This window comes from Arabidopsis lyrata, assembly GCF_000004255.2.
Source record: "Arabidopsis lyrata subsp. lyrata unplaced genomic scaffold ARALYscaffold_4, whole genome shotgun sequence".
Classification (NCBI taxonomy): domain Eukaryota; kingdom Viridiplantae; phylum Streptophyta; class Magnoliopsida; order Brassicales; family Brassicaceae; genus Arabidopsis; species Arabidopsis lyrata.
In genome coordinates, this window is record NW_003302552.1 from 21276757 (window position 1) to 21298393 (window position 21637).

Sequence of the window (21637 nt, forward strand, 5' to 3'; positions counted from 1 at the left end):
GGAATTCCGAATAGATGTCCTTGTGGTGGACGCATCCTCGACAAGATCTCTGAGAACGATGGTGACAAAGGGAAGAGATACTATCAATGCAACGTGTATAAGGTAAATAGATAGTATCATTATTGACCCGAAAGTAAAACTGGTAGAACTTGTTGAACTGGTAGATCTCTGAGAACCCAGATGTATGTAGTATTACTGGTTAGACTAGTATTACCCGTAAACATGTAGTATTACTAGCTACACTAGTATTACTCAGATGTATGTAGTATTACTAGTTACACTAGTATTACCCAGATGTATGTTGAATAATTGATCTCGATATAGAATTCTTGTACTGTAGAATGATGGTTTACACATTCGGAAACTTTGGGATAAAGCTATGGAAGAAGAGGTGACTAACTTAAGGGAGGAGGTTGATACCCATCACAAAAAGATTCAAAGCTTGGAGTACTATCAAGAAAAAATGCGTTCGGAGTTGAAAGGTAATGGTAAGGAGATCCAAAAACTGAAGGAGTTAGTCGCTCATCTAGCGGAGAAATGCGTTCGGAGTTAGTCGCTCACTAATGTATAAGCTTATTTTTTGCTTTGTAAGACTTGTCTATGCTTTGTAAGACTTTTTTATGATTTGTGAGACTTTCCTATGCTTTGTAAGCTTATTACCATTATCAGTATTACTAGTTTTACACGTATTCCTTAATTAGTAATACCAGTTTTACTAGTATTACCAGTATTACCATTATCAGTATTACTAGTTTTACCCGTATTTCTTAATTAGTAATAGCTGTTTTACCCGTATTCCTTAATTAAATTTATAAAACTAACTTAACAAATCCAAATTAAAATCCTAACAAGACAAATCCAAATTCAAATCCTAACATAACAAATCCAAAACAATTAACATAACAAATCCAAGTTCAAATCCAAACATCAAAGAGACAAATCAGTCAACCAAGCTGTCTCTTGCTCCGAGTCGTCATCTTGGTGACTTGTGGGTCTCTTGGCATGTGGAAGACGTGTTGAAAACTCGGATGATTCTCAAAAAATGCCCTCTCAGACTTGCTCATCGGAGGCTCCAACTCATCGAATGTAGTCAACACTTCGTGAATATAGCACCGAGTTGATAGCTTGATTTTCTTCACATATTCTGAAGGCGGGAAATACATACTCAGCGGTGGTATTGCTATTGTTTCCTCGTCGATCTCCTGCAACAGAATAGACATTCATCCATATATCATTATTCTGCGAATAGTATTACGAGTATTACCAGTATTACCCTGAAAATATACACATAGTTGTACCCCAGTAATACCAGTTTCACCCAGAATTCAAACACATAGTTATACCCTAGTAATACCAGTATTACCCAGAAATCAAACATATAGTAATGCCCTAGTATTACCAGTTATACCCAGAATTCAAACACATAGTATTCCCAGTTCTACCAGTTATACCAATAACCATAGAATTCAAACACACATTATACCTCAGTTGCAATAGTTTTACCCTGTTCTACCAGTAGTACCCAGATATACACATAGTTTTACCCTGTTCTACCAGTTTCACACCATTCAAATACTTACCATCGCATTTTCCGGCTGATTTTCTGGCGCAATCTCATCCTCCTCATTATCATTCTCATCAGAGGAGGACTCTCCGCCCAAAGATCTACTACCATCATCATCGGAGGACTCCTCTCCTTCCTCATTCCCTTCTTCTTCTTTCTCTTCTTCTTTCTCTTCTTCTTCGCTCTCTTCTTCGCCACTCTCTTCTTCCTCATTCTTCTTTGAATTTTCTTCCTCATTCTTGTCAGACTCTTCTAAAACCGGACTTAATGTCTCTGGGACTTGTTGTTCTCCCTCAATTGCCGTCGGGGATGGCTCCTCCGTCGAGCCTGGCTCCACCGTCGTTGTGGTGGATGGCTCCACCGTCGGGGATGGCTCCTCCGTCGAGCCTGGCTCCACCGTCGTTGTGGTGGATGGCTCCACCGTCGGGGATGGCTCCTCCGTCGAGCCTGGCTCCACCGTTGCCTTTGTTAATCTCTTCCTCTTTAACCCTTTCTTTGGAGGCATTATCGGAGAGGTTTCGAAACGGGATACAAGAAACGAGAAAAGGAATCAATAAAGTTGGAAGATGATTTCGCAATCTCTCAACTACAATTTCTGGGAAGATTTGAAGAGGAGAGGAAGTCGGAGCAAGAGAATCTCCAACGGTTAGGGTTTTCTCTTTGAATTGGGGATGAGTTTTCTCGTTTTCGATTTCAAAAACAAAAGAAATTTGGTGGGTTGAAAGAATGGATCGGGTCTGGTTCGAATAGATCCAGGTTTTAGCAGTAATATTGAGGTTTTGGTTGGGGTATATCAGTAATATCCATAGTTTTCGATTTAATTTTAAATAAAAATAAAATTGTGTTTTATTAGGGGAGATATGAGACGATGCTTGGACAAAAAGGGACTCACGAGACAATTTCTCATTTAAAGTCAACTAAAATCCGCTTTAATTGGTTGGTTTAAAGTCAACGAGGACTTGATTTTAGTTGGGCTTGGGCCTATATTTGTGTTTATTATTGGGTTTTTATTTTCCCTTATCAGTTTAACGTTCATATCCATATCTTACGATGTGCCTAAAAGAGGGAGAAGATGTGAAGATTCACATTGGAAATGGTTCAATATCGATGGTGGGAAACGAATTAAGGTCAGAAACTCAATCTAATAGTTTAAACTTTAAAAGAATTATTAATTCAATTCCACTATCCGATTGGTTTAGTTTTGTTATAATTCGGTTATATATGATCAAACCAATCGGTTTGGTCCTAAAGATATGGATAAATATCACCAACACCAGTGTTAAACACATATCACCAAACCTAAAGTTAGATAAACAGAGAGAAAATGGTAAAAGCTATCGTTTCCATCTTCGTTGTCTTTTTCATCTTCTTCTTAGTCATTTCCGGTAAGCAAACTTACTCTCCGTTTCTTGGCATATTTGTTAATACTTTAAGATTTACGCTTATGTTCTGGCTACAAATCTCTTTGAACCATATCAAATCATCATGATATGAGATTCTATCGTTTCTTTTGTTTATAACAGATGTCCCGGAGATAGAAGCGCAAGGTAACGAGTGCTTGAAAGAATACGGCGGTGATGTTGGTTTCAGATTTTGTGCGCCTCGGATATTTCCGACGTTTTGTTATACAAGATGCCGTGAGGACAAGGGAGCTAAAGGTGGAAGATGCCGTTGGGGACAGGGCAGTAACGTCAAATGCTTATGCGACTCCTGCGACGATACTCCGCGATAAAATCTAAATAAAGAAATCGCTAATAAATGCACTATGGCTGCAATAGACGCAATCGCTAATAAAATACACGTTGTGTTTACGTACTTGCACAAGTTTTAGTCATGGTTTGTGTAATAAATGAATGTGAATGGTCCATCCAAGTGATAATACAATAATGAATGTGAAATAAGAAATAATGAAAGTGTGACTTTTGTTTCTACGATCATATTTTGGTATACTTTGACTAAGAAAAAAAAGAAACGTGCGAGTTTGGTTGCCTTTATTGTTGTTGTGTTTGGTATCCACATGTTCTTATCTGTTTACTATGTGGAGAGCCGAGAGCGTTCCGATTGTTTTGCGGCTAATCTAGCCGGTCAGAGACGAATATGTGAGATGTGAACATAAGATTTTGTAATAAAAATGAACTCTGAACGGTTATTAGAATAAATTATGATAGTCTTAAAATTTGGAAGCTCATTTGTGTAATTATATTTCTTTGTTTTATCATCTCCATCATATGGAGCATATTTTTACTTGTGCAGTAATTTGTATTCCCAAAACTATGTATAATAACTTTATATTTGCGATTTAGTATATTAATAACGAAATTAGAAGGAAAAAAAATGAAAATTTAATTTGGAAGCATAAAATTATGATACTTAAGAAAATCATTATCTATTATTCTATTTCTTCATTATATAACTTACTTCAAATAATATTAAAATGAAAAAATAATTTACTTTTACTATACTCATAAATGATTTCAATATAAATATATACAACTCATAAGTCCTTTTTATGGTAAGGACTCACATAATGTTTTGGTACAACTCATATACATTGGATATGGTTTAGTATAAAAACTTTCTCGTGCACTTATAAAGAAACTTGTGTTAAAAAGAAAAACACTATTATTTCAGGTTTTTCATGAATTGTGATTTTACTACCGTGCTATGATATCAGGGATATAATAGACAAGTGGTTACTTTTCTTATCATTAATAGTGATCATGTCAAGTCGTGACCCGTGGTTGTCATGATAATTTCTAGACCCAACGATAAAGATAAAATAGTACCACCGCACCATAACAAGTGTTGAGCATGAGGCTATATATAAACACATACGTTAACTCCAAAGTGAAACAATTAGATTAGAGACTACAGAGAGAGAGAAAGAGAGAAGATAGCCATGGCAACGAAGTCAGTTTCTACCTTGGCCGTTTCTGTCATCCTCTTTTTGGTTATCTTTGGTAAATTAACTAACAATTCATACTTCTCCCGTATTTTTTAAAATTTGCGTTTGTGTTTGAAGTTGTGATTCACAGGATCCGGGTATTTTTCTCGGTGATCTCAGTCAAGTTTCATTATATGTAATTACTGTTTGCTTGATTCATTTTATATGATAAATGCAGAAATGCCAGAGATAAAAGCGCAAGATAGCAAGTGTCTAAAAGAATATGGCGGTAATGTCGGTTTCAGTTATTGTGCGCCTCGGATATTTCCGTCGTTCTGTTATCGAAACTGCCGTAAGAATAAGGGTGCGAAGGGAGGTAGATGCCGTTCGGGAGGGGCAGGAGCTGGTGGTATGATATGTTTATGTGACTACTGCAGCGACAAACCTTAAATCAGATCGTTAAACGCTTTGACCTCAAACGCAGAGAAGCAAACGCAGGAACAGTTGCTATGTGTGTTTGAATCTTGTATGTGTCATGGTTTGTGACTTTGTGTAATAATAAAGGTGGATGGTCCACCAAGTAATAATCTAATAATGAATAAGTGAAATATTAAATAAAGAAACGTACGACTTTCTTTTGTGTAATTTTACTTTGGCATACTTCAATTAGATGAGGATAACTGCGACTTCGGCTTCCGTAGTTCTGTTTTTGTCACGACTCACGATTGGAAAATGTGGTTCCCTTCAGTTTCCTTCAGTTTCCCTTCAGTTTCCTTTATCTCCAACTTTTTAGCATGTACTGTTTTAAAAAATCCATGTATCAATTCAGTTTCCTTTAATCTACAACTTTAGCATGTATTCGGCTTTAAAAACAAAGACGCTGCAGGCTGCTAGACTTAGAGCAACATCAATGGTTGAATCCTTAAAAAGATTTTTAAAACATTTTTTAATCATAAATTATGATAATTTTGAAGTTAAGAATTTGTGATGAATCCTTAAAATTTTTTGTCCAATGGTAAAGTCTTTAAGTGGATTTCTTAAAAAAAAAAAATTTTAAAAAAAAATTATAAACATTTTTATTTGATAAAACTTAATAAATATTACAATTTCCTAAAAAATTTTAACATACAAGACATAAAAGCATATAAAAAATATATATAAAAAATCAAATTTTTGCCATATACGCTTAACAAAATAAGCTTTCAATTGTTGATGCATAGTCCGATCACGAACCCGAGTTCGAATATCCACCATATTACTGAGATTTAAAGGCAATATTTTTTTTTATCTTTTATTAATATTTTTGACCTAATCAGAAAGCAACACATATGAGGCTCTTAACAATCCTTAAACCTCTTAACAATCCTTATATTAGAGCCAACTCTTAACAATCCTTAACTTTATTTGTTATTTTCATTTATTTTAATTACTTTTAACTTTAAGAATTTTTTTAGAAATCCATAAAAACACACCATTGAGGGTGCTCTTAGCTTTTATGCAATTTGGAAGAAAAAAACCTATATTTGCAAAAATAATTTTGTCACTTATGATTTCTAACAAGAATTTAACAGATAAGTCTTAACAATCGGTTGGATCATCTACATATCATAACTGATTACTTTTAATTCTTATTAAATCTGCTTCTATAGATTACAGCAACTGAAGTCGCACTTATCTTCATTTATTTTAGTGGACAAGAGATCTTATATTTGGAAAAACTAGATAATTGATGGGACTTCCTAAAAATAATGATTTAAATAAAATAAAATTTATAAATATATCCCGTGAAGAACGAGAGAGATGGGGATATCTTCGAAACGAGTGAAGACAAATTTAATTAATTTGAAATTTTTTAAAAGAGATATGATAAGGCAAACTATGATAGTCCCCAAATTCAACCACTACACAATGAGATCTACTAAATATATAAGAACATGTTTAGTGGGAGTCTCTCATCGAGTCTCTCACTCATACAAAATTATAAAATATTAAAAAAATAAGAAAGAGAATAAAGTGAGTCTCTCATTTGAGAGATTTTGAGAACCTATGGAGAAACTCATTTGACACATGTTTAAATATAACTGAGTTTTATTTATAGTTTAAATTTTAAATGAAAAAATAAATTATATAAAAGTTATTAACTAATATATTTGAGAGACTAAGAAAATGTTCTTCCACTGCACATGCCCTAATAATAATGACTCGTGGTTCTCGTGGTAAATTTTTTGTTGTCTCAACGCTAATGATAAATGGCGTAGCACCACAACAAGTGTTGATCACAAGTCCATATTTGTTTTACTCCAACTCCAAAGTGAAAGAGAGAAAGAGAGAGAGAGAAACGTCATGGCAACGAAGTCAGTTTCCACCTTCGCCATCTTTATCATCCTCGTTCTGGTTATCTTTGGTAAATTTATTTCTCACATATTTGATTAACTTTATGATTCATATGATCCAGAGATTATTTCTCTCGGCGCTAGCAATAATTAAGTTTCACTATATGTGATATTTATATGCTTAAATCTGTATGTATATATATATTTGTGCAGGAATATCTAAAATAGAAGCACAGGATAGCGAGTGCCTGAAAGAATATGGTGTTGATGATGATGGTGATGATGTTGGTTTTCGCTTCTGTGCGCCTAGGATATTTCCGACGCTTTGTTATAGAAGATGCCAAAAGGACAAGGGGGCTAAGGGTGGAAAATGCCTTTGGGACGAAGAGGGCAGCGGTAATGTGAAATGCTTATGCGACTTCTGCAGCGAGGAGCCTTTTAATCAGTTTATAAGTCCTACTTGAATCTTGCATGTGTCGTGGTTTGTGTAATGAGCAATTGCTAATGATCCAAGAAATAATGTAACAATGAATAAGTTAAAATAAAGAAAACGCTAGGCTTTGCTTGTGTTACTATTATTAAATAAGGATAAGTGGATTTCAATCTCGTGAAGATCGATCTCGTAGAAGATCAAATGATCCCTCTCTCTCTCTTCTAGCCATCTGAAAACAAATCAAGTTGCAGATTTGATTTGCCGGACGGATATAAGTATATAACGTTGTATTGATAAATGATAACCCAAGGCCAACAACTAGGTATAATTTGAATACAAGTATAAATATATGTATTACTACGTATGAGCTTGTAATAAGTGTTGGACGATCAACCAAAAATAAATCAAGATCTCCTAAGACCATGGGCAGTAGTAAACCTTTTACAAGGGTGTGAGTAATAAAAAATATGAAAATAAGAGAATAGTTGTGTTGGAGTCGGAAGTCGACACGTGTCTTCCTGTGAGTGGTCTCGATTTTTTCCTTCTGTTTTATGAGAGAGAGAGAGAGACGAAGGGAGACGAAGGAGACGATGACGAGCAAAGACGAATTTTCCCGAGATCGAGCTGCGATCCGATGCGCAAGAGCTACGATGCTCCTCTATTCATTGGCGTCATCCCGCACAACCGACACCTCCGGCGAGGTTAGATCCTTCTTCTTTCCTTCTTCTGATTGGAATCGATTTTGCTACAATTCGATCTGTAACTCCGAAATTGCCATGCGAAATCTCATCTCTGATGTTTGTTTGGAAGCAGAAGGAATGACAGACGCAAAGAGAAATAGAGGATCTGAAGAGAAAGCTTGCCATGGGGAAGAAAAAGATGAATCACATTATTTTATTAATAAAATCCCACTAACACACCCCCATCCACTTGCCCCACTGCTGATGATCTAAGAGATTTCATCGTAAAAATAGTTTTTTTTTTTTCTTTCTTTTTTATGAAATTTCATCTGCTACTATACCTGATTAATGGCTTCAACTTTGTGTTGAAACTGTAAACCCGACCAAAAAAAGAGATATGAAGTTAGATGCGACTTCGCTTTCCGCAATTATAATTGTTACTGTTAGAACTAAAAAATTATCAAAAAAAGATTAAATATTGTGTTCTGTAGGAAAAAAAAAGATTAATTCCAAATGATCATAATCATAATCATATACGACAAAAAGAAAATCGTACAGCGTCCGATTAATTTACGGCTAAATCCAACGGTCAAAAATTAACTTCAATTTTGTGACGTGTGAACAACAGATCAATAGATTCTCCGTAACTGAAAGAGAGGAGAGAGAGAGAAGGAGAAAAATGGGGATATCGGGTTCAAAGCGAGTCACGACGATTCTATCCAACTCGCCCGAGTTTAACTCGGCTTGTGACTCAGCGTACGAGGAGTCTCTTTCTCTTGCACAGCATGCTTTCGCCGGAGTTCGTCCCTACCAGCTCGTCTCCGCCGCCGCTCACATCCACCGGAATCTTTCCTCTCTCGGGTTCTCTCTAATCACCAGATGGGTCCCTTCTCCTCCGAGTCAATCCCAAGTCGACTCAGCTCTCCGAGTCACCGTCTCTCGAGTCGCAGCAGCGGAGGAGGAGGAGATCCTTGGACCGGAGGAGTTCAAAGAATGGGCCGTTGAGGTTTTTGCGGAAGCCGTTGTGGGAAACGCGAGGAAGACGATAGCGAGTCAGATTCCATTAGGAATCGTCGGAATCGCTGGGATCGGTGCGGTGACTCGGTCGGGTCAAAACTTGATCGGAGCTGCGATTGGTGTGTACGCGATTGGAGTTGCTACTTCGGTTTTTCTAAGCCTCTCTGATTAGAATAAAAGATTACGTTGTTCTTTTTTTTTTAAAAGATCTGCTTCAACAAGTTCTTTTAAATTTTAACAATTTAACAATCTTGTTTACACTAAAACTCTACCTAAATTTTAGACATGATGTGGAAGTGGAACATAAACTTCAAAGTCTTACATGTCGTTTGATCTGAACATAAACATATCTGTTTGATCCAGTCCACATGTATCCGAAGAGAAATCCAGATAAAAGAAATTAAAGAACTAGTGGAGCTTGAAAAAGACCACGTGAAAAACGTTTTGACCTACAAAGCAATCTAGATTTGCCAAATCTAGTAGGGACTGGTTTCGTGCCTCAGATATTTGTATTTTCCTTTTTTGGCTCCGAATATTTACACAAAAGTTACTTAAGAAGCTGAATCAATCATTTCATATCACTATAAAAACAGCAATGTCCGATACATCTCCAAAGTGGGCAATAAGCAAAGGAAAATGAAGTCTGTTTCCATCTTCCTTGTGCTGTTTGTCTTCTTCCTCGTCGTTCTTGGTAAGTACACTTAATCTATATAGTTACTACATTATTACGATATTCACAACCTCATTACAATATGCAGAGGCGCCGGAGAAGATAGAAGCAAAAGACAAGTTCATATGTGTGGTTGAGTACGGCGGAGACGTGGGTCCCACGTTCTGTAACCCTAAGTTCTTCCCCACGTTGTGCCGTCAAAACTGCCGGAGCTTCAAAGGTGCAAAAGGCGGTAAATGCGTGAAGCAACCCAAACACAAAACTATCAAATGCTTCTGCGACTACTGTAAAGACGACTAGACTCTACAAGAAAAGTATCAAACCGCTGGTTTCAGCTTCAATCGCCAAACGCAACCGCCCCTACCCGCCCTAAGTGTTTGTACTTCCATATGATATAAATTTATGTATGTGCTTGATGTAATATTGCCTAACATTTTCATATATTGTCGACATAATTTGTTATGTTTTCATGTGTTACAATGATTGCAAATGGTGAGGAACTGAAAAATGCTGACGTTTCTAATCAATGTGATGTTCTTCAATGAATGAAGTACAATGAGATAAATATCACCCATAGAATCTTGTAATTGTGTGTGTATTGAAGATTACATTTTGCACTTGAAAACAGAGTTTCACTCTTCCTCTGAATCGAGACCTGGAATGAACTCTAAGCTAACGTCAAATACGACCGGACTGTTTGGTGCAACTCTCGGCCTCCCTGGAGCTGAAGTTAGACCCTTTGGAAAGGCCAACTTATGGTGTAACATTTACAGAATCCAAAATGCAGGAAGTTAGAATCTCTGTTACAATAAATGATTATGCATAATCTTAATGAGCACTTACAGGCCCTGGAATGTAGAGTCTACGTTTGCCACCAGCTTTCATACTCAAGATTCCTTCATCAAGTCCCTTGATCACCTGTTTAAAGTATCAGAAACTACTTTTGTGGCTAAAACTAAATCATTTCTTGATCTCAATGAACTTGTTTCCCAGTAAGCTAGAAGTAGATATCCACACAATTACCTGGCCAGACCCAACACGAAACAGATACGGTAGACCTTTCTCCAGAGAACTGCAATTGAGTGAATGTGACCATTTGATAGTAGTTCATTCAGCTAATATTATTCCAGGATAGAAATCAATCAGTAAAGACGATCAAATTGTTCGGTTTTGTATGGATTGAGAAAGATCACCTGTCGAATATTTGCCCTGATGGAACCATAGCCACATAATTAGCAGCAACCTACAACATTTTTACACCTATCTTGATACAGTTTCTTTAAATTATACAATGGTTTGATTCAGTCCTTACCTGAAAACCAACCGGGGGACTAGGGCCTGTACCGACTTTGATATCCTTATACTGAAGCCCTGATTCTGTGGTTACCATTGGAACCTTTAACCAAAAACACAACAGAAAATCCTCAATGTCATGAATCAAAAAGGTTTTATAGAATGCCAAAAGGTATTTGTGTGATCTCACCATACATTTTCAAGCTCTTTCTCGCATTCGGCTTCACAGAGTCTCGGTTTATCTTCTGGAGGTAAACCGGCTGCATAAGCCGCAAGTGAGCTAAATGATAATCCTCCTGACACGCCGAGTACCAATAGCATTGCTTCTCTACGGCTAGAGAGACTATTGATTTTACAGCTTTGCTCTCTTGTTTCTGAAGCTATGACTCTTGCAACTATATATCTTGATGAATATGGATTCTTGATGGCTAGACCATTTCTAGATACTGAACCTAAATTCATTACCAGAATGTCAGATTGCCAAAACCAAACAATAGCTAACAATTGAACATAAGAGTAATGAATTCTACAATTCTAATTGCAACTATGCAAGACAAGAACGAAGCCGGTTTAATCTGAACCGTACTGATCAAGAGATTCAACAAAGATGAGATTTTTATCTCTGAGAAAGTAGATTCGGCACAGAAATGCAAAGAATTGAGAAACCCAGAATCCCAAGTGGATAAGAACAGACGGAAAAAAATCTCGTCTTTGAGAAGAAATCAGAAAATAGAATCAGTAGCTTAGGTTCTTACCTAGTGGTAGAAGGAGAGATGGAGAAGAAGCTGCCATCTTTTTTTGGTTAAGCTCGAAAAAATTGACGATTTGGCAAATTTGACAGAAGCAAACGAACTTCAGTGGATAACGAAATCTCTGGTTTTGTTTCTGCGTTCGGTTCTTGCTGACTTGGCTCTCGTAGTTTCTTAAATTTTCCATTTTATTTATTTATTTCGTTAGGGATTCAAGTAAACATGAACGTCAAGGAGTGGACCATCCAGAAGTTGAAACGGCAAGTAGTTCTCCTTTGCAAAACGGCGCCGGCTCACTTTAATCCTCCAACGGTTAAAAGCATGTGTTTACTACTTTACTGTAATTGACTGACTAATTGTATCATATAAAAAATATGACTAAGACAATGAATATAGTTTCAATTATTAACATATAAACTAAATGAAAAAATCAAACGGTGAAACACATATGGCAAATAAATGCAAAGATCAACTTAAACTGATCCTTATTTTTTTTTGCTTCAAACTGACTGATCCTAATTAATAGAAACAGTGGCATTGTCCTCCATAAAGAAGATGTTTGCAAGGACCACCTTTGCCATTAGCACAACCACCAAGACACCAAGTGTTGCATCTGTCCTCATCTTCAGATGAATTGCATACTCCGAATGTTGGATGTGAATTGCAGCACAAGGAACCACTTTCCTTAATTAGAAACCAACCCTTCAACATCTATAAAGAAACAAACAAAGATTTAAAAAGCTATCCATGGATTATTTCACGCTCGACCTTGATCAAAACTTGAAAACATTACAAATTTTTTAAATGAAAAAATTCAAAAGTTTGGCCAAAAACAACCAACCGAGAAAAGAAGAACAAGTAGCAAAAGCAAAAGAGACGAATTTCATGTTGGTGGCCATTTTTTTTTCATCTTCCTTTTATTTGTAGAAGAATTTAGGTTTTAGTCTAGTTTCGTAAACCGAGAGTGTTTGCTTCGCAATTTTAGTGGCAATCAACATATTGAAGACTTTAACTTTGAGCTACGATTAGTCAAACTCCTGTAAATTTCAATCTCCCCAAGATTGTTCTGACTTCATTGGAAAGGTTCTCTGTTTAATTTATAACTTATCTATTTTTGTTCTCTCTGTTGTTCTTAACAACTTAGATATGTTCATGCACTTAGATATAAACACAGATATATATCCAATGTGTATTGGTGACAAGTTTACAATTGCGTTGGCTTTTAAAGCTTACATTGTGTCTAGCTTTTTTTCTTAAATCCGCTTTGCCTATGCATAAGAAATCATTTATTGACACTATTACAAGTTTACAACATTATTATACTAATATGATACTTTCTCTTATGTGATCTCTTATTCTTATATTTTAAACACTGGTTCTTTTGGATGGATACAGAGGAAACTTTAACAAGTGAGGTTATCTCCAGGTGCAACTCCAAGCTTGCCACAATAGTCTTGGAAATACTTAATCCTGTTGGCGGCTTTGGCTGTAGAATCTCCTCCGCTACACTCCCTACTATTCACAGCTCTGATGGTCGCGCCAAAGCCCGATTTAAAACTCGCACGAACATTAGTGGTCCAGAACCAGAAAGCGGTCTTGAAGGCAAGAACTTGGTCTTGAGCCACTTTCTCTGGTGAAGCCAATAAGTTCTCGTTCAGGTCTCTGCCACAGAGACCGTAGTTGTAGTTCCACGAGAGCTGGATTGCACCACGACCATAGTAGCCCTTTCCTTGTGCACATGGGAACTCTGGTTTAGTTGTGTCGCAGTACTCTCCGGCTGCGGCCTTTGCTGGTCCATCAATTTCCTCAATGTAGCACATGACTGCAACAAGGTATAATCAATTCATATATATGGTCACAAAAACGAATCTTAGTGGTGGACATATTATATGAACCAAAATTTGTATATTATACTGATTTTTTTTCATCTTATGCTGAAATTGAATTTAGTCAAATTAGACCAATAAGTTGTAACTAAAATAAAATAAAATAAATTATAACTATCTTTAGTTATTCATTCAAACATGTGAGAAAATTTACTTACACTCTGTTTCTTGGGCTACGTGAGCGAAAAAGGCAGCGATTTCGCGCTTGGAGATGGAAGCACCGAAGCTAGGGTAGGAATTAGCTGCGGCGATGAAGGTGTCGTGAGTGTAGAATCCTTTACCTGGACAATCACCTCTTTGGTTTAGTATAGAGTTAAAGAAGTCAGGTGTCACCGTTCCTTCAAGTGAAACAGCAGGATCTCCACCGCTGCCACCACTCCGGCAAGGTCCTGCCTGGCAGCCGTCGCCACAGAACTCATCGGTCGTACCACAGTAGCCATATTTACTGCAACAGAAGTCAGAGGCGCAGCCACAGTTCTGAGAGGCGACCGGTTTGGAAACGGTTAGGATTAGGAACAATAGGGTTGTGAGAAAAGGAGCAAATCGGTCATTTCGTGATGTGGGTTTAGCGTAATTCGCCATTGTTTTTCTGTGTCTGCGAGGCAGATTGAGATGTATGCTTCAAAACAAGTAGCTTCGTGTTTTATAGATGAGGAGTTATAGACGATGATAGATTCGTGAAGCATACATTTTGTGGTAAAAACAAGTACGTTTCAAATTATAAGCACACATATTTAGATAGTTTGTTTTTCTTTTAAAAAATATGATTTATATTTAATAAAAACAAATCTCACCAATCATAAAAAAAATACTGTAGAATATAAATGGTCACAAATGATTAAACACATTTAAATTTGCATAGAAAATTACAAAACATCTTATAATATAAAACAAAACAAAATATCTAAAACATGTTATATTTTGAAACAAAAGAAGTATCTTGTAATTATTAAGTCAACGTCAAGGCCAACGCCATGTATATTTATCAGTTGTTTGCCCATTCGTCACGTTACGTAAGGAAATTTTCAAATAAATATCGTAATTTTTGTTTCAATCTAACGTTACATCAATTTTGTTTAATGTAAACATTTAGTCTAAAGAAAAATTATCAGAGATGAGATCTAGGAAAAAAGTATATATTTGATTTTTGTGGGTCTATTGAAAATATTCGCCAATTTGCAAAACAATTAAGTCATGGTTATAAGACAAGTTTATGTTTAGTCAGTAGAGCTTTTAGTTGATTGATTTTACTAATCCCATGTATATAACACAACAATACACGTGTGAAACATTGTAAATAACAGAAAAGGTCATAATTGTTGGCAAAACTTTTTATTGAATAAGCTAGTAAGAAATAATGTCTTGTTGGCCAAACTTTTTATTGAATAAGTCTTATTGGCCAAACTTATTATTGAATAAGTCTTATACGAAATAATAATCCAAAGACGCATAAAGGAATGCATTAGTTATATATCCATAATTTTGAACAATACAGAAGAATAATAATCTATGATGTTTTTCTTAATTCTCTTGAATAGTCAAACTTGGTTCTTTGATTTATTCCAACCATTTTAAAATTATTGTGAATGACTTGTAAAGGGGGGTTACTGTATCTGAATATCTTTTATATATGTGTTTTTTTTGGTCAACTGAAATTAGATATCTACTTTGATTTACGTCCCATTCAAAACCTAGTTTCCGTGTCCCACCGGCACTGGCATGGCACATTTTTGAATCAGAGCAGACAGCTTGATTTAATATACGTGACCGCGACAAATACCCATCAAACGATGGTGAAAATAAGAAGAGAATTTTCATTTTACTTCTTCCTTGCAAGATATTTTATCCTTGAATGTTCCTAATCGAGATAGAGTAGAAAGGGTTGTCTCTTAATTATTAACTAAACGAAATTTCTTTTCGAATCTTAATCTTCAAGACATGGAAGGGAGATTTGCGTTGCTTTTCCTCCTTGCTTGTCATTTTTTGGTCTCGGGTACGTTTCCAGTCCGAAACTTTTGTGTGTGTGAGTCTGTGACCTTGTTTTATCACTCACTATTTGTTAACCCTTTCGTTTGTAGTGATGTCGTCGAGGAACTTTACGATAGAGAACAAATGCGAATACACTATATGGCCTGCATCCTACACCTACCAGGGATCGCTCGAAACAAACGCTTTCCGTCTGGACAAAGGACAGACGCGTACCGTCCAAGCGACGTCGTCGTGGATAGGTCAATTCTGGGGTAGGACGTTGTGCACGACCAACTCATCAGGGGGTTTCTCATGCATCACCGGAGACTGTAACTCCGGCGAACTTGAGTGCTCTGATCGCGTTGTAAACACGACAATTATGGCAACTTTAGCCGAGTTTAATCTCGCTGCGACTCCTGAGGATGGTGTAGACTATTACGACGTCAGCGTCATCAATGGTTACAACCTCCCTTTGCTTGTAACCCCCGAGAACGAAAAGTGCGAAAGCATCGGATGCATTGTTGACTTGAACAGGTCATGTCCATCGGAGCTGAGGTTGAGCAATAGCGACACCGGATCGAACGATCCATTTGCCTGCAGGACCTCGTGTCAGCAAAACATGTCGGCAGAGATTTGCTGTGTTGGAAACTACGTTGCAGAGGACAATGTCGTAGGACCGGAAGAATGCAAGCAGACGAACTACTCGCAGACTTTCAACAACGTGTGCCCACGCGCTTATAGCTACGCCTACGACACTAATAGTAGCACCTTCACATGTCAGTACTCCTCCAACTTTGTCATCACGTTTTGCCCGTCTAGCACAACAAAACTACGTAAGTTCCCCTCCACTCGTCTCCATTTCATTTCAAAAAATTTATATTCATTTCTATCATAGCGCTAGATCCGGCCAAAACCCAAAAATCAAAGCGCTAGATCCGGCCACTCATTTAAAAGATAGTTTTAGTTAAGTTAGTTGAATGCTTGATGTTGACAAAAAAATTGTACCTTGCATGTTTTTATGGATTCGTATAATCGCTAATCAATATGTGAATTTTATAGTGGGTTAATAGGTTCGCATACTAAATCGAATTAGTTCGCTACTTAGATGTATATTGATTATCTATAATCAAGTTACCTGTTGGAGTAGCAACAATTGGCAGTAGCACTTAATACGATTTTTTTTTTTTTTTGAAGCTCCCTCAGTGTCTCCACCTCCCAATAAAACTGGATCAAAAGGTTACATTCTTCAGTTTTCCTTCGTCCTATTCGGAAATGTATCTAATTTTAATTTTTTGTTAATCGAAATCTTTGTTTAATACATTTGCAGGAAAATCCCCATTGAAGTTAACACTCATACTTGGTACACTTCAACCGTGTGACATTTTACAGTCAACTACTGTCTTGCTCATTAATTTTTCGTGTATATAACACTTAACTTTCGAGGATTGTTCTCTTGTAGGAGTTTCATCAGTTTTTTCAATGATTATCATTATTGCGGTTGTGGTAAAGGTGAGAGCAAATAATATGAGAAAGAGTGATTTGAATGGGAAGAACATCGAAGCAGTTGTAATGTTAAAACGTTATAGTTATGCACAAGTCAAGAAGATGACAAAATCATTTGCAAATGTTCTTGGGAGAGGGGGATTTGGAACCGTCTATAAAGGGAAGTTACCAGATGGCAGCCGAGATGTTGCAGTGAAAATCTTGAAGGAGGCAAATGGGAATGGGGAAGAGTTCATCAATGAGGTAGCTAGCATGAGTAGGACATCTCATGTCAATATTGTTTCACTGCTTGGATTCTGCTATGAAGGGAGCAAGAAAGCTATAATATATGAGTTCATGCCGAATGGATCCCTCGACAAGTTCATCTCCGAGAAGATGTCAGCAAAGATGGAATGGAAAACGTTATACAACATTGCGGTAGGTGTCTCTCATGGCCTTGAATACTTGCACGACGGTTGTGTATCGAGGATTGTACATTTTGATATTAAGCCGCAAAATATACTCATCAGCGGAGATTCATGCCCCAAGATTTCTGATTTCGGTCTTGCTAAACTATCCAAGAATAATGCATGAAAGCATCATGTCAATGCTAGACGCGAGAGGCACGGTAGGGTACATTGCCCCAGAAGTGTTTTCCAAGAATTTTGGAGGAGTTTCTCATAAATCGGATGTATATAGTTATGGAATGGTGGTTCTTGAGATGATTGGAGCAAGAGAAAGAGCTGAAAATACTGGAGCAAGATGATTGAGGAAGGAGAAATCATGAGTGTTTTCGCAAATCAAATAATAGAAGAAGAAGATGAGAAGATAGTAAAGAAAATGGTATATGTGGGTCTGTGGTGTATTCAGACCAACCCATCTGATCGTCCACCAATGAGCAAAGTCGTTGAAATGTTAGAGGGAAGTCTAGAGGCTATGCAGATTCCACCTAAGCCTCTTTTATTTTTACCGGCGGAAACAGTTCCAAAAACTACTGATGAGATTCCAGAGACTTCTAACTTCTCAATACCAAGTCAAGATACTTTACACTATTTTGAAGAAGCTGTTCAAAATATTGTAGAAAAGAATCAAGATAGCTTAACCAAGGCCAACAAGACAAGAGTATTTTCTCCTAACAAGTTGTAAAGATCTTGGGATCCAAATTCCACAAAAAAGAGTCCAAATTCGATTTTGCTGCTATTTACCATTGATTGTTCCTCTGGAAATGAAAAAACCAAAATATTCAATGCAGATAATAAGAGACGATGATTTAGATTTCAACATCCCACATCGTTGATTAATGTGGATCAATATCATAGACAATTTTTTAAATGTTCGGTACAAAGATTTTGAAAACTAGCCATGTTACGTTAAAACTCCTCGATCGTAATTAAGCCAACAAACGATGAAAACTGTTGGGTATAAATATAAACACGTAAATATAAAAACGTAAAAAAAAAAAAAAAAAAAAAATTAAAACCTGTAAGAAACTTAAAAATACATTATAATCTATGATGGATGGTACTGCATATACACTAATTTAAACGGCATCGTATTGTGATAAAAACATGTACACCAATTAAACATGTATACTAACACCATGATTATTGGTAGGTTCTTAGCCAAATCTTAGGTAAATCTTAAGTATTAAAAAGTATTTAATTAAATGGTAAATGGTAAATGGTAAGATTGGTAAGAAAAGTTTCAGCTAAGAGCCAAAACATGTTTGTAAGAGGTAAATCTTAAGATTTTAATACTAAAAATTTACTAAGAGTCATTGTTAAGAAACATTTGATAATCATGTCCTAATTAAACTGCATATTATGAACCGCCCTAAACGATTCTTTTATAGATCTGTGAAGAAAAGTCGCTGTGGTTATCTAAGTCAAAGTCAATACTACGTGTCCTATTCATTACATACATAAGAGCAACCTTAATGGTAGACTCTTAATTTTGTCTCTTAACTATTATTATGAATTGTTTTATTGAAAAAAATTATAGCTAAAAGCTTTTGTAATGGTTTGAAGCTCTTAAACCTTCTTTTATTTCTTAGCTAAGGAACTCTTCTAAACTATTCACATATTATTTTGATTATATTATACCTAAGATTTATAGTAAGACTATGTACATTGGTTTGTTTTTTCAACACCCTCTTTTTTTACTTTTAACATTCCACCTCACATTCTCTCTCTTCCACATAATCATTTAACATCTATTTAATTTATAATATCTATAAATAGTTTGTTTAATAAAATTTTAACAACATATCCCACTATTTTTATCTCATATTCTTATTTATGTTTTTAGTTACATATTAATAACACTTAATTATCAATTAAAATTAGATTAAACAAAAGTTTTTTATAAGATAATTAAAAGAATTATAGTAAATAGACTTTTTTTCCTATATCCAAATCAAATGAAACAAGTTTCCATGTATAGAGGAAAAAAATTGATAAATTTTGATATAAAACCCAGAAAAAAATACATTAGTTTATTAAACAATAATTGATTTTAAATAATTAGGGTGAGAAAAAAATCTTAAAATTTTCAACATCTAGTAAAAAGAAAATACATGTCACATGTGGTCTCCTATTTTCTGTTTTCAACATGTTGAATTTTTACAACCGTGTTTAATCCACCTAGGATTTTTTGTTTTTTCAACACCCTCATTGTAAGAGTTCAACAGTTGAACAATTATTTCAGCTGTTTAAAAAAGCACCATTGTAACTAGTCTAATAGACTTGCAATAAGGATGGTCTAAGGTTTACGTATATTATATGGGTTCAACTTACTTGACCACCCATCCAATTTACTATTCAAGCATATAAAATTCAACTATGTAGTACCATTCATGCAAATTCTCTATCCCGAAGGCAAGACATATATTTACAGAGGGGTAAATTTCAAGTTATGGCAGTTGACCAAGTTTTATTTTCAAGTTTTGGCAAAGTGAGAATGAGCTTTCATGTTTTGACATTTTGGCCAAAATCTGACCATTTTACCCCTACCGATGTACTGTTCACTGTACGGTTTAGTTAAGCGGTTCAGTTATGTACACTGTTCCGGTTTAGTTATGCAGTTCAGTTATGCGATGTACTGTTCACTGTACGGTTCAGTTACGTACACTATACACGGTTCAGTTATGCGGTTCAGTTATGCGATTGACTGTTCACAATTTTCTTATAATCTTTTGTTTTTTTACATTTAATTTATTTATTGATTTTGTAAATCTAGTTTATATTAGCGTATTTTGAAGTCGAAAAACTAAAATACAAACTCTATAAATATTACGTACACCGTCTCCACAATAGTACATGATATAACTGAAGTACATATCCATTTTATAATCAATACTGTGTATACCGTAAACTACATACACGTAAATAGAAAAAACTCAAATAAGGACATATATCTACCAAAAATATCTTACCAATTTCATACAAGTTTTCTACGAACTCAATTAAAAAAATATTAATAATTTGTTTTCAGTAAATAATTGAAATCAACTATGATCAACACACAAATTGACTCTAATGAGACTCACAAAACTCCAGCTCTGTTACGCAATTTACATAATCATATGTCAAATACGAGAAGCAGTAGAAACAAACCTCACAACTAAAGAAAAACATTGAGGAATAGTATGTTTTAACGTGACACAGAGCCGTGTGTGGTTTGAAAATCTTAAACACTTGTCAGTAGATGATTCGCTTTTCCATTTTATACATATTTATTGTTTTTATATTTTTAGTTAAAATTCTTTTTTTTTCTATCAGACCCATTTTCAAATTTTTATTTCTATTTTAAATAATATTTTATTTATTATTATCGAAGACTATTCACGATTAGCAATATCATATACACATATGTGCGTAACGGTAATAATATATACGTACACGGTAGTAATGTGTACGTACACGGTAGTAATGTGTGTGTATATATGTACGTAAATATCTAAATAATTTGTATATTTACGTTTTAAATATTTTTTGACTATAAAAACAAAACATTCAAATCATGTATGAACAACATATGAAAAAAATACAGTCATACAAATAACTGACATAATAACTTAATTTTGATGTCAAAAAATTAAATTAATGTTGTACCATGTACGCTCCAATAAATATTTTTGTGTACGTACATAGTATAAGACTTATGTGATTTAGACATTTTTAGGATGTAACTGTTTGGAGAGGTCGTATGATGCGGACATAAAACATGTTGATGGACTAGCTGAGCTATTTGCTGAAGGACTCCCTGAAGGACTCAATGAAGGAATCGCTGATGGACTCGCTGACGAACCATTCTTACACTCAAGACATCTAAACCTCCTTTTCAGCCAGAAGACTCAAGCCACGAGGTTATTTCTCCTTCTCCAAGACGTCTCCCACTTCTTAACATAACCGGCACCAACACATCACCACTACTTATTCCCAACGGCTAGAAGATCACATCCTCTCCAAGTTATCATTTATTTCGCATATTTGTTTCCTTGTTTTCATTTCTTGACCATTGGAGGTCTCTTTGTCTCGAGCCTATATAAGCTCTTCTTCCTTGTTCTTTTCATGCACGCAATTTTCAAGTAATAAAAGTTCAGTTTGTTTGCTTTCAAAGTTATAGTCTTTGAGCATTTGTTTGAGTCATTTTCTTGGTTAATTGATTAGTTCTGGTT

The 21637-nt window shown here is 35.6% G+C and overlaps 8 protein-coding genes and 1 pseudogene across 8 annotated transcripts; 6 read left to right on the forward strand and 3 right to left on the reverse strand.

The window, feature by feature from the left end:
- Positions 1-1402: 1402 nt before the first annotated feature.
- Positions 1403-2069, reverse strand: LOC9316117 (glutamic acid-rich protein). The gene is made up of 2 exons (XM_021029109.1): positions 1581-2069; positions 1403-1438 (listed from the first exon to the last, which is right to left on the reverse strand). Exons 1-2 carry the CDS (start codon positions 2067-2069, stop codon positions 1403-1405), a joined length of 525 nt encoding a protein of 174 aa, XP_020884768.1.
- Positions 2070-2650: 581 nt separating this feature from the next.
- LOC9317975 (defensin-like protein 195) lies at positions 2651-3501 on the forward strand. Its single transcript, XM_002880004.2, has 2 exons — positions 2651-2949; positions 3088-3501. The coding sequence occupies exons 1-2, from the start codon at positions 2889-2891 to the stop codon at positions 3294-3296; spliced, it is 270 nt and encodes an 89-aa protein (XP_002880050.1). The 5' UTR covers positions 2651-2888; the 3' UTR covers positions 3297-3501.
- Positions 3502-4403: 902 nt separating this feature from the next.
- On the forward strand, positions 4404-5093 carry LOC9316118 (defensin-like protein 193). Its single transcript, XM_021027942.1, has 2 exons — positions 4404-4524; positions 4687-5093. Exons 1-2 carry the CDS (start codon positions 4464-4466, stop codon positions 4896-4898), a joined length of 273 nt encoding a protein of 90 aa, XP_020883601.1. The 5' UTR covers positions 4404-4463; the 3' UTR covers positions 4899-5093.
- A 1614-nt stretch (positions 5094-6707) lies between these two features.
- Positions 6708-7367, forward strand: LOC9316119 (defensin-like protein 196). Its single transcript, XM_002880006.2, has 2 exons — positions 6708-6852; positions 6995-7367. The coding sequence occupies exons 1-2, from the start codon at positions 6792-6794 to the stop codon at positions 7243-7245; spliced, it is 312 nt and encodes a 103-aa protein (XP_002880052.1). The 5' UTR covers positions 6708-6791; the 3' UTR covers positions 7246-7367.
- Positions 7368-8386: 1019 nt separating this feature from the next.
- Positions 8387-9265, forward strand: LOC9316120. Its single transcript, XM_002880007.2, has one exon. It carries the CDS (start codon positions 8574-8576, stop codon positions 9081-9083), a length of 510 nt encoding a protein of 169 aa, XP_002880053.1. The 5' UTR covers positions 8387-8573; the 3' UTR covers positions 9084-9265.
- Positions 9266-9482: 217 nt separating this feature from the next.
- Positions 9483-10052, forward strand: LOC9316121 (defensin-like protein 197). Its single transcript, XM_021027944.1, has 2 exons — positions 9483-9602; positions 9670-10052. The coding sequence occupies exons 1-2, from the start codon at positions 9548-9550 to the stop codon at positions 9879-9881; spliced, it is 267 nt and encodes an 88-aa protein (XP_020883603.1). The 5' UTR covers positions 9483-9547; the 3' UTR covers positions 9882-10052.
- A 26-nt stretch (positions 10053-10078) lies between these two features.
- On the reverse strand, positions 10079-11793 carry LOC9316122 (peptidyl-prolyl cis-trans isomerase FKBP16-3, chloroplastic). The gene is made up of 7 exons (XM_021027941.1): positions 11630-11793; positions 11070-11326; positions 10894-10977; positions 10775-10824; positions 10605-10653; positions 10425-10499; positions 10079-10333 (listed from the first exon to the last, which is right to left on the reverse strand). The coding sequence occupies exons 1-7, from the start codon at positions 11664-11666 to the stop codon at positions 10214-10216; spliced, it is 672 nt and encodes a 223-aa protein (XP_020883600.1). The 5' UTR covers positions 11667-11793; the 3' UTR covers positions 10079-10213.
- Positions 11794-12894: 1101 nt separating this feature from the next.
- LOC9317977 (endochitinase CHI) lies at positions 12895-14198 on the reverse strand. Its single transcript, XM_002881865.2, has 2 exons — positions 13668-14198; positions 12895-13445 (listed from the first exon to the last, which is right to left on the reverse strand). The coding sequence occupies exons 1-2, from the start codon at positions 14089-14091 to the stop codon at positions 13027-13029; spliced, it is 843 nt and encodes a 280-aa protein (XP_002881911.1). The 5' UTR covers positions 14092-14198; the 3' UTR covers positions 12895-13026.
- Positions 14199-15295: 1097 nt separating this feature from the next.
- On the forward strand, positions 15296-18499 carry LOC9317978 (annotated as a pseudogene).
- Positions 18500-21637: the final 3138 nt, after the last annotated feature.